Source organism: Pollicipes pollicipes, unplaced genomic scaffold, assembly GCF_011947565.3.
Source record: "Pollicipes pollicipes isolate AB1234 unplaced genomic scaffold, Ppol_2.1 Scaffold_2555;HRSCAF=2994_pilon_pilon_pilon, whole genome shotgun sequence".
In the NCBI taxonomy this organism is placed as follows: Eukaryota; Metazoa; Arthropoda; class Thecostraca; order Pollicipedomorpha; family Pollicipedidae; genus Pollicipes; species Pollicipes pollicipes.
In genome coordinates this window covers 5,837,365-5,848,585 of record NW_023596136.1, presented here as the reverse complement: position 1 = coordinate 5,848,585, position 11,221 = coordinate 5,837,365, and the positions used below count along the sequence as shown (strand labels likewise).

At 51.2% G+C, this 11,221-nt stretch overlaps 1 protein-coding gene across 1 annotated transcript; it reads right to left on the bottom strand.

The window, feature by feature from the left end:
- Window positions 1-2,434: 2,434 nt before the first annotated feature.
- Window positions 2,435-10,312, bottom strand: LOC119112991 (cofilin/actin-depolymerizing factor homolog). Its single transcript, XM_037237305.1, has 4 exons — window positions 10,209-10,312; window positions 7,035-7,277; window positions 3,365-3,496; window positions 2,435-2,879 (listed from the first exon to the last, which is right to left on the bottom strand). Exons 1-4 carry the CDS (start codon window positions 10,209-10,211, stop codon window positions 2,811-2,813), a joined length of 447 nt encoding a protein of 148 aa, XP_037093200.1. The 5' UTR covers window positions 10,212-10,312; the 3' UTR covers window positions 2,435-2,810.
- Between the last annotated feature and the right edge of the window lie 909 nt (window positions 10,313-11,221).

The following is an 11,221-nucleotide window of genomic DNA, read 5'->3' as shown; positions in this document are numbered from 1 at the left end:
GGCTTTAGGAAGCACTAAGCGGCAGGGATTTGTGGCGTCTCCTGCTTCTTCCTGTCCTGACAGGGAATGGAACCCCCTACGTCTGGTTCCCCGGAGGTGTTGCTTAACCAGTGCACTACCGGTTCTCCCCCTCCAGACATTGAAAGTTTTCTGCAAAGCAAACGGTCCAAGGCAATTTAGCGTTAAGGTGGGTGTTTTTCCGATTGTCTTGCATATTGCACGAATCGGCCATCCATATTAAAGAGACGTTGGTACATGGCCTCGCAAAAAACGGCTCTCTAAACTAGTCAGAACAGATGACGGCGAAGGGGGCTTCCACAAGCTACCGGCGAATGCCACCACATGAAGATCATGCCACCACGATGCGTTACTGATGCGCGCGGCTCTGATGCTGCCTGCATTGCCGAGACCACTACATACATTTTGGTGCAGTTAAGGCTGTAGAACGCTCTCAGTAGGCGAGGCTTTATACCGTTAGAAAACATTTCAATGTTTTCCAACGCTTTAATACCGACGTCGGCATTCCAGTAATCGGCTGGACGGAATGCCTCGTTTGATGCTCCGAATTGTGTTCACCTCGGGATTTCAGCTGAGGGTACCGGTGTACCTCTGGAGAACCAGACGTACGGGGCTCAGCTCCCCGTACCTCGGGATTTCCCCAGATGGTACCGGTGTACCTCTGGAGAACCAGAGGTACGGGGCTCAGCTCCCCGCACCTCGGGATTTCCCCAGATGGTACCGGTGTACCTCTGGAGAACCAGAGGTACGGGGCTCAGCTCCCCGCACCTCGGGATTTCCCCAGATGGTACCGGTGTACCTCTGGAGAACCAGAGGTACGGGGCTCAGCTCTCCGCACCTCGGGATTTCCCCAGATGGTACCGGTGTACCTCTGGAGAACCAGAGGTACGGGGCTCAGCTCCCCGCACCTCGGGACTTCCCCAGATGGTACCGGTGTACCTCTGGAGAACCAGAGGTACGGGGCTCAGCTCCCCGCACCTCGGGATTTCCCCAGATGGTACCGGTGTACCTCTGGAGAACCAGAGGTACGGGGCTCAGCTCCCCGTACCTCGGGATTTCCCCAGATGGTACCGGTGTACCTCTGGAGAACCAGACGTACGGGGCTCAGCTCCCCGCACCTCGGGATTTCCCCAGATGGTACCGGTGTACCTCTGGAGAACCAGACGTACGGGGCTCAGCTCCCCGTACCTCGGGATTTCCCCAGATGGTACCGGTGTACCTCTGGAGAACCAGACGTACGGGGCTCAGCTCCCCGTACCTCGGGATTTCCCCAGATGGTAGCGGTGTACCTCTGGAGAACCAGACGTACGGGGCTCTGCTCCCCGTACCTCGGGATTTCCCCAGATGGTACCGGTGTACCTCTGGAGAACCAGACGTACGGGGCTCAGCTCCCCGTACCTCGGGATTTCCCCAGATGGTACCGGTGTACGTCTGGAGAACCAGAGGTACGGGGCTCAGCTCCCCGTACCTCGGGATTTCCCCAGATGGTAGCGGTGTACCTCTGGAGAACCAGACGTACGGGGCTCAGCTCCCCGTACCTCGGGATTTCCCCAGATGGTACCGGTGTACGTCTGGAGAACCAGAGGTACGGGGCTCAGCTCCCCGCACCTCGGGATTTCCCCAGATGGTACCGGTGTATCTCGGGAGAACCAGAGGTACAGGACTCAGTTCCCCGTACCTCGGGATTTCCCCAGATGGTACCGGTGTACGTCTGGAGAACCAGAGGTACGGGCTCAGCTCCCCGCATCTCGGGATTTCCTCAGATGGTACCGGTGTACGCCTGGAGAACTAGAGGTACGGGGCTCAGTTTCCCGTGGTGCCCGCCCTTCCTGCTAGGGTGAGAGCAGATTCATGGTCATAAATTTATGTTCCCACTTCCCAGTGACAACCGTATAAATTTGCTGAGCAAATGTCCAGCAGCTGGCAAAGAGGCGTCAGGAAAATCGCAGGAAACACGTTAGTGTGCTGCATAGCTATGTACTCAATTCATCTTCCTTGTCATATAATGCAGACAGTGGGGCTCAAAACTGATGGGACTGCCATACCGACGTTAAGATGCGGCTGTTCTCCCACAGCATGCATGCTTTCATTTCGCTCTGTAACAGCCATCTGCACATGAACGTGTCACGCTAGATGAGTTCACCGCTGGACTTGGCGAATGGGCCCATCAGCTGCCGTGTCCGATCTAGTGATGTAGATTTACGGCACGGTCAACGCCGGCAATGACAGGGGCCAAGCCCGATTGCTGCCTTTCGATCAGCCGATTGCTGAGGGGATACAGGCGCCCAACTCCCGAGGTTAAACAGACTGGAGAAGACGCGCAAATCTAGTCGGCCGTGACAGGTCGCGATACCGTGCCGACAGACACCCTCGCTCAGAACTGCGCAGCGCGGGGCACCACCACCGATACACTCACGACGCAAAAAGTGTTTATTCGACTCGCATGGTTGATTAATACAATTGAAAATAGAAAAATCGTCACAGTAAATGCGCGCACGTGGCTCTGTCATCCCTCCCACACTCAAGCAGGCCCGCGTGGTACCGCCTCACCCGACCCCGCCCTACTGATCTCGAAGCCAAGCGGCCTAAATACGCCGGAGACCACCTCCGGTCACTCGCGGCGGAATTTGCGTGCGAGCCACGCGGCTATGCAGCGGCGGACGGACGCGGCGCGGCCCGGTGGTCGTCCTCCGGTCTGGAAGAGCGGGAATGAGGGCCGGCCGTCGCCCGCCACCTGGTCCAGCCCGGCCCGGCTCGGCCCGGCCCGGCGTCGGCGGCGAGGCGCGCGCCGCCTACATGCGGTCGTTTTGCCTCAGCTTGTTCTCCACCTCCTCGCGGGAGATCTCGGACGAGTCCGTGGCCTGTGAACACGGCGCGTTTTACTGATACACGGAAGTGTTGCTCTCATCGCACTGAGCAGGTCAAACTGGGGCGCGCATGACCCTCACGTCCCATGACATGGACCGACGGCCCACATACCACACATCCAGCTTAACGACGGTTATCTTTTTCCATCCATCCCACTGCACCAGGCGGGGTGGCGGATACTATAGGGACATAGATACACCCGCCTTCCTATTATACCACGGTATTAATGCAAAACCAGAAATCAAATGCGGCCAACATTATCATTTGACGTAAATGATAATAGTTGATCACGATGTTGATGAGTATAATCATGATCATCATATGATTGTTTTCATATTATGAATTACTTGACGCGGTTAGCAAGTTTTGACATGATCGCATTTGCTACGACGACCACGCCAGCAGCGCCTGAGATCGGCACACCGGGCCACCTGCATCCCGAGCGGCGACCGGCCGCGTCTAGCCCAGTCAAACTCACCTCCACGTATTTGGCCACGCCTGTTAACGCCTTCTTCAGAGCGTCAAAACTGGACGAGTACAGCATCTTCGCCTTGATCTTGGCATCGTCCGGGCACCATAGCATCAAGAACAACTTCTGCTTCTTGGTCGGCTGTAGAGGGAGAACGACATAGTGCATCAGACTTACAGAAGACGCCACCTCTTCTCCGACTGGACATCACTGTGGCCGAAAACCAGGAGGCCCGCAGTCACGCTAAGAACTGACCCACCCGCAAGCAACACAGATTCACAGGCACTATGGGGAGGTCACAGGTGGCAACACAGCCGGTTCGCCGGTCATGGCGGACCAACGGTACGTCGGTGGACCGTGAACTCCGCCATCGCCACGCTCGCCGACGGGACATTCAGAACACACCATATCGCCAACCACCGTACCGTGGCCTCCACAGAAGCCGGCTCGAACAGCTGCCCTCACCAATCTGACTTCTGTATCCACGACGAATAGTTGCAGCAAACGATGACAATAATAATGAGGAACAATAAGTGGTAAACTTGTCAATGCTCTATATTTTTGCATGGGCCATTGGCTTTTGTCCAATTACTTGTTCACCCTATAAACCGTGAATGACCTATCAAAGGGTATTGGGCTGGGCCTACATAGCGTGCCTTTCAGGTCACGTAGTACTTTCATGGACAGCCAGCAAACATGTTCGGTCCGCTGGAAATGTATGGCACGGGCTTCAACGGTGTGTCGACCGAAAATCTATTGAACTTTCCGACGTCAATTCCAATAATCACTTAAGCTTTTCGAACCTCACATAGTTTCATACGTGAAGCCAACAGCATTAAGTCGTTACTTAGAACCGTCAGGTTCGATACCATGAGCTTGTCTGACATACTGTGTGTGTTAAACCTTGATTGTCCCATTTAAATGCGTGTTTGAAGGGATCCCAGACGATTGTCTGCGATCGTCTTTCGTAGCTGTAACACACATAAATTATAGCATAGGACAAGATCGCGAACAGCACCGAGAGGTCTTCAAGATGTCTTTTTCTGTTCAAAACCCCATGTAAATATGGAACACTCTTTAACCACGTCACTAAAAAAGAGGAAACCACGGCCATCATTGCGTATCATTCTGGTCGGAATCAGAATCAACAACGGAATAGGCCAACTTTTCGTTCGGCTACGGTACAGTCGATTCTTTTGAACTCCTGTTGCAACCCGGAGATAAATCAGCTAAATCATCGTTCAGCCCACTCCAACACATACGCATGCACCAAGATACATTCTTAACCAGGATTAACACGGGATCAGTCGTCCCGCAACAGCGGAGTCGCGTCCGTCACATAGCGCACGAGCCTCATTTATTGTGAACCTGCAACCGGAAGCAAGAGAGGAAACGAGCTATCTCTACGGACCACAACAGCTGATTAGTCGGACACTCCTCGTACGGAGCAGTTGAGCATGCGCGCACTTGTTGGTGACGGACGTCGATGACAGTGCTTCGAGTGAGACTGTCGGCCGCTTTCGCAACTATTAATCTCTCACGTTGAGTTTTTCACATCGTCCTCTCTTGAATGTAAAAAATGTGGGGTCAAGCAACGTTTAGGCGAATCATAATACTTTAACGCACTGATGACCAGTGGATAAAAGGTGCAGCCTGGGGGAGATCTGGATTAGTTTTGATTTTAACTTTTTGGGGACCCGCTTCTTAAGAGTTTCCAAAAGCCTGGGACCTGCGGTGATTACCAGGCGCACCGGGCCCTCGCCTTTCTCTCATCGCCTGGCATTGGAAGTACCCGCAAATCTTCATCGTCCCTGAATAATCCCGCCACACCCGCCCGTTATTACGAAAGAAAATACGAGCAGCACGTTGAATAACACTCGAGATATCAAACGAAATACGAAATGTCGTTGGGATTGTCTTCAAAGCGCTTGCCCAAATATGGCGTTGGTCTGCAGCAGGCGGTTGGCTCCGCACCACGCCGCGACCCAGCGTGAGCCGCCAAGGTCACCGTTCGAGGTCACACGTGATGAGATTCTTCCCCATGCCCAGCACGCTCATCTGTCAACCTTTGCAGGTGGAGGTCTTTACTGGCTTTTAACGTGCTGTGTGCAGGAGGTTTCCTGATGGTGGTGTGAGGTAGTTCACACGCTTTGCAGGAAGCCCCAGCTGAAAACGTACGATTTTTGCGCTGCGATAGCATGCAGTTCTAGCCTTGAACTTGGCTTGAGGTGTTTTGATAAATCGGCTAGACATGAATACCCTAACAAATAATGAAAGGAAATAGTACATGACATTTTTGAAGACAATGACAAATTTTAGATCTAATTTGCTGCGCATTCGCCTTGTTTTCGTCATTCAGCAGAGCCACCTCGCATGATGATCGCTACGGGGGGAGAAGATGACTGGGGACAAGGCCGGTAGTCCGACCTGAAGCCACGAAGCAGCACACACACGCGCCGGACACCGGCCGAACAACTGCCACAGTCTGCCGTACATACGTCCCATACATGGTGCATAGTACGCGACTCGAAAAAGACCCCACGCTGAAAAGATCGAAAAAAACTGGACGAAGTCAAATAAGAGTACTTAAAGTCCGCAACCAGAGGAAATCCCGTATAAGTCTAAAACTAAACGCGGGACAAGGATGCCAACCTGTGCATTGGAAGAATGAAACTACAATACCCGTAAACTCATTAACAGGACGTCTTTATTCAAACGCGCGCCAAGTCCCCAACGTCCAAAAATACACCCCGGCACCACAACACAAGCCCCTTAACACCAGCACTTGGTGCATGTGGCTTCACCAGCAGCGTCGACAAGACTAACCAGGTGAGAGACGTGAGTTCTTAGTACTGTGACACCGACGCCGGAACTAAATCGCCGCCGCAAATACTAGAGCGGTGTCTGACCTGGCGGTGCCTGACCTGGCGGTGCCTGACCTGGCGGTGTCTGACCTGGCGGTGTCTGCCTGGCGGTGCCTGCCTGGCGGTGTCTGACCTGGCGGTGCCTGCCTGGCGGTGCCTGACCTGGCGGTGTCTGACCTGGCGGTGCCTGACCTGGCGGTGTCTGACCCGGCGGTGTCTGACCTGGCGGTGTCTGACCTGGCGGTGTCTGACCTGGCGGTGTCTGACCTGGCGGTGTCTGAACTCTCCTCGCACCAGAGGTCCCTTTCAAACCTCCACCTGAGCACTGCTTCTCCGCCGAAATAGCCAGCGCGGTAGGGCGGCGACCACATCCCGGCTGTTGGCGGCCCCCGCCGCCGCCGGTTCCCCTCCGGGCGCCCGCCGTCGGGCACGGCGACACGGTGCCGACGGCCCAAGACTGCGGCCCGTTCACGTCGCGTGCCCCCGTGCGCTACCAGCGTCTGAAGCCAGTCCGCCGCCAGCTGGCACGGGGCAGCCCGGCCGCTGGAACGGCTGTCGAAGGCGACTGGCCAGCGCGGCGTCACTTCAGCGGCAGAATAGCGCACGGCAGTCCGTTCGGAACAGGTGCTACGCAACGCACGCCTGCACTGGACGCGTCGAGAGCTTGTACCGGCGCCGGCACCAGCCAAAGCTCGCCGACTCGGCACCGGCAGGTTTCGGGGGGGGGGGGGGGGGGGCGAGGCTCGTGTGACTCGACTGTCGCCGGTACCCGCAGGCGGGTACCGGACCGCCGGCGGGCAGACGGGCACACTCACCTCCGAGGCGCCCTGGACCGAGTGCAGGTACTCGTAGTCAAACAGGCCGTACCGACAGTGACCCTTGCCAGCCTTCTGGATGTCGGCGACGAAGTCCTCGTAGGTGGCGTCGCGGTCGCCGATTGCCTCCACGTCGATCAGCGTGTCGCCCTGGATGATGAACACCACGTAGCGGTGCTTCTTGGCCTTCTTCACCTCGTCAAACACCGTCTTGCACGCGTCCGATACGGACACACCGGACGCCTGCAGCGAGGCCCGAGCGTCAGCACACTGCCCGGCCAACACACGGACTAGGCGGGCTTCTGGCCGGCCGACACACGGAGGCAGGTATTGCGATAGCGATGGCCTTCCGACCGCTTTGCGATCGATGCAAAAGCATTGAGGTCACCACTGTTACAAGTCTTGCAAGGATCGTGAAGTGCACTGAACCACTGCCAACACTGTGTCCCGAACTCAGTCTTGAGGTGTAAATATTTTTCCTGCCCAGTGGGAGCCATCACATACTTTGGCACTTGTATGTACAATGTATGTACTTGTGTGTATGTATGTATAAATGTACTTGTATGTACAAACCATGTACATAATCCAAGGTCCCATTGCATGCTCTTAAGGTTCAAATGACATTCAGGTGTTCCTTTTGTTACCACGCACCCTATTATTTATTGCATATTTGGGTCACTGTCTGCATGCTGGGTATATGTGAGCCACTGCTGGGTCACTGCCTGTATGCTGGGTATGTATGAGCCACTGCTGGGTCACTGCCTCCATGCTGGGTATATGTGAGCCACTGCTGGGTCACTGCCTGCATGCTGGGTATATGTGAGCCCCTGCTGGGTCACTGCCTCCATGCTGGGTATGTGTGAGCCACTGCTGGGTCACTGCCTCCATGCTGGGTACATGTGAGCCACTGCTGGGTCACTGCCTGCATGCTGGGTATATGTAAGCCACTGCTGGGTCACTGCTTCCATGCTGGGTATGTGTGAGCCACTGCTGGGTCACTGCCTCCATGCTGGATACATGTGAGCCACTACTGGGTCACTGTCTCCATCCTGGGTACATGTGAGCCACTACTCCCCTGTATGACTGGCATTCTATAACAACAGTCCTGTTAAACAATGGGACCTAATTCCCAATGTGAGCAACCAAATGGTGCCTGCCAAAACAGTTCAGGATATCTGACTCTACAAGTTCTTAATGCTGATATCACAAGCAGGAGCCCTGATCCTCACCCACTATGGGCACATCACAGTGTTGCACATTTTGCATCACCAAAAAGGACAGGCAACAAACAAGGGTGGTAAGAACACAGCAACAACTACTATATGCATTCTGATGATTTCCAGATATGCTGAAATCCAAACATGTAAAAATTTTAATGCCTGCAAGTGCTGGAGGATAAAAAGTTCATGAAGCCAACCAAATTTCCACAAAATCACCTTTGAAGTATAGCATATAAGTGTGGCAGGTGACTGATAATTTCAAACCATGCTTAATTGTTACATGTTTCAAACCTATGTTTAAACAAGTGGCATAGACCATTTGCACAGAGAGATGCAAAGATAAAGAAGAAATTGATCTACCAATGTCTGATGGTTTGCAGTTTGAAGCAGTATGCTGACTGCACCAACACTAGTTCCCTTTGCTTATCCATCAACCTCTCTTTGATATATCTAGATATCTAGATATCTTAGAGATATCCATCAACCCCTTGAGATAAAAATGAGTACTGTTCACTGACAAAGCATTATATTTCAATGGAAAGGCTTCAGCTATGATTGCAACAGTCATCACCCAATACAACAAAAATGTTCATTCTCTTAGACATGATGTAAAACAATGTTTTATACATCCCAGTAAAGAATGAATATTGCTGACCACCCATGCCCTAGGTAATATCAACTTCACAGCAGAAATGCCAGCTTCTGAAAGATCATGTGACTGAAATATAGATACCCACTAGTTTTTCTTTATTCAGAATGGAGTTCAGATGCTGATAACTGTACTGAATATAGGATATTAGTAATAACATTTGGAAGAAAAGGAGAGTAATAAGGCAACCCAATAAGAAGTGAACAGCATTTTTGCTGTTGCTTCTTCAGAACTGCATAAAAAACAACATATTCTTAACAGAACAAAAGTACTTTGTCTGCATGGCTGAACACAAGGAACAATAGAAGTACAGAATAGACATAGTGATGGAAACAAAGAGAATTTTACAAATTCATTTCACAGCAACAAGAATGAAATGCTGCTAATGAATGTAATCATTGACACCATTCATCTAAAATACAACAGCCATATCTATGCAGTTCTGAATAAGCTATCTGACAAGGTAAATATACTTCTTCTGTGACTTGCAAACCTATAAATAAATGATGGGCAGAAGCATGGGTTAGGATTATTTTACTTCAGCTTTGGTTAGATTTTGATAGGTTAGATTAAGTTTGGTTATATTTGATAAGGATGCATTGGGTTAGGCTACACTGCCTTAGGTATTGTCTGTTTCTTGTAGATGGCCTGCATTATGACATGTACTGTACCAAAAATGCAACATCACTGGTTTCAATGCCACTCCAGTCATTTGTGTTGAAGCAAATAAACTCAGCATGAGGTGATAGTAACAACACATGACATTGGTCTTACTTTGGTTGCAAAAATTACTTGTTTGGGGCACAACCACTGACAGGGTGAGTCATGTCTGATGACTCATGCTCTGCAATGACATTGAGCACAAAAATTTGCCACCATTCATACCTTCCACAGCTTTGTTGATGCATGAATACAATATTTGTGAACACCATACAAATGGGTGAACACTCAAAACAACAATTTTAATGATGGTATAGCACTGATGGAAACCAGGACCCACATGAGGCCACAGGGAAAAGTTCAGCATTCACTGGCAAATACCCATCAGTGTTCTCCATTATGTTTGAGCAGTTGCATGAATTCTGTACACATGAAGTGTGGTGATGAATGTGCACAGATCACAGTCGGACCTGCCTCCCAAAATACACAAATATGGAACCCTATTGCAATGAATAGAGGCTGGAACACTGGCGCATCTCCACAGCCAAATCTACCTCAACCACTGCAGCATTGTGTGGCACCACACCTCACCCTCACGCTTCCACGAGAGCCACTACATGCATCACTGAACCTGAGTGTACGTACCATTGCTGTATTTTTTCGACCCCACCCGGATAATCCCTCACTTATTCCCTGATTACAACTGGCGCGCTGCCACTCCCACTTCCCGTTACAGCGCCACCGGTCGTCTCGAGGGCGTACCGCAGATAAGGCTATCGCATCTAAAAGTCTGCCAAAGTTGCGAATAATCCCAACTTTTAGTCCATATCAATTATATGCTAAAATTATTTGGCAGTTGACTTCAAAACTATTAGATTTTGGTAGAGAAATATGAACAAGCAGATTCTGAGCTATTTTGACGGATAGATTAAGGCAATACAACCATTCACTTACGATACGTCTAACGCAGCGAAGCTCCTTCACGCGAGGGCGTGGCGACTTTTCGGAACCCATAAAGAGGAAAAACAATTGGAGGTCCAGGGGCATCCTGAAGTATTTTGAAAGTCGATGGGACGACAAAAAAAACATTTCTTTAGATAGATACGTAGAACCTTGTGGCATGTTCTTCTGATGTCTTTCTTTCTAGGAGCTTTCTTTGACAGAAGTTTTCTCCTTTCGCTGTACACTCATTTTTGTTTATGTGACACAGGTTAGCCGATTTTCTTCGAAATTTAAGCTTTCAGTCATATAAAAACTCGGTTAAATATCACTTTGCTATGCTAACACTTAATTATGGGATTCAAGTGACTGTAAGCTGTCGGTGGACCCCAAATCCTGATCATGTCTGGAAGTTATGGCCGTAACATCGTGGTCCGTGACGTGCAGGGGCACGTCCAAGCTTTTTGCGGAATTGAAGACTGCGCCTACGGTGCAAAGCTTTCATTGCATGAAAAAGGAACGTCTTCAAGTTTTGGTCGGCGAAGGAGCCAATACACCGAGCATAGGCCATTTGGAGGCGTGGCACTATACATATAGTAAAGCTTCCATTATGGCATCGTAGTCCACAGGTTTGCGACGGAAGATATAATAGTGCAAATGACGTCACCGTTGCTTCGGTATGAATGGAGGTCTTAAGTTGCTATGTGACCAATTACTGT

Bases quoted from the DNA above. Each gene is read 5' to 3' on its own strand.
- LOC119112991 (XM_037237305.1), bottom strand. The intron at 3,497-7,034 runs GTGAGTGTGCCC...CTCCCTCTACAG, and splicing joins CGGTCCAGGGCGCCTCGGAG to CCGACCAAGAAGCAGAAGTT. The intron at 2,880-3,364 runs GTGAGTTTGACT...CCGTGTTCACAG, and splicing joins GCGTGGCCAAATACGTGGAG to GCCACGGACTCGTCCGAGAT.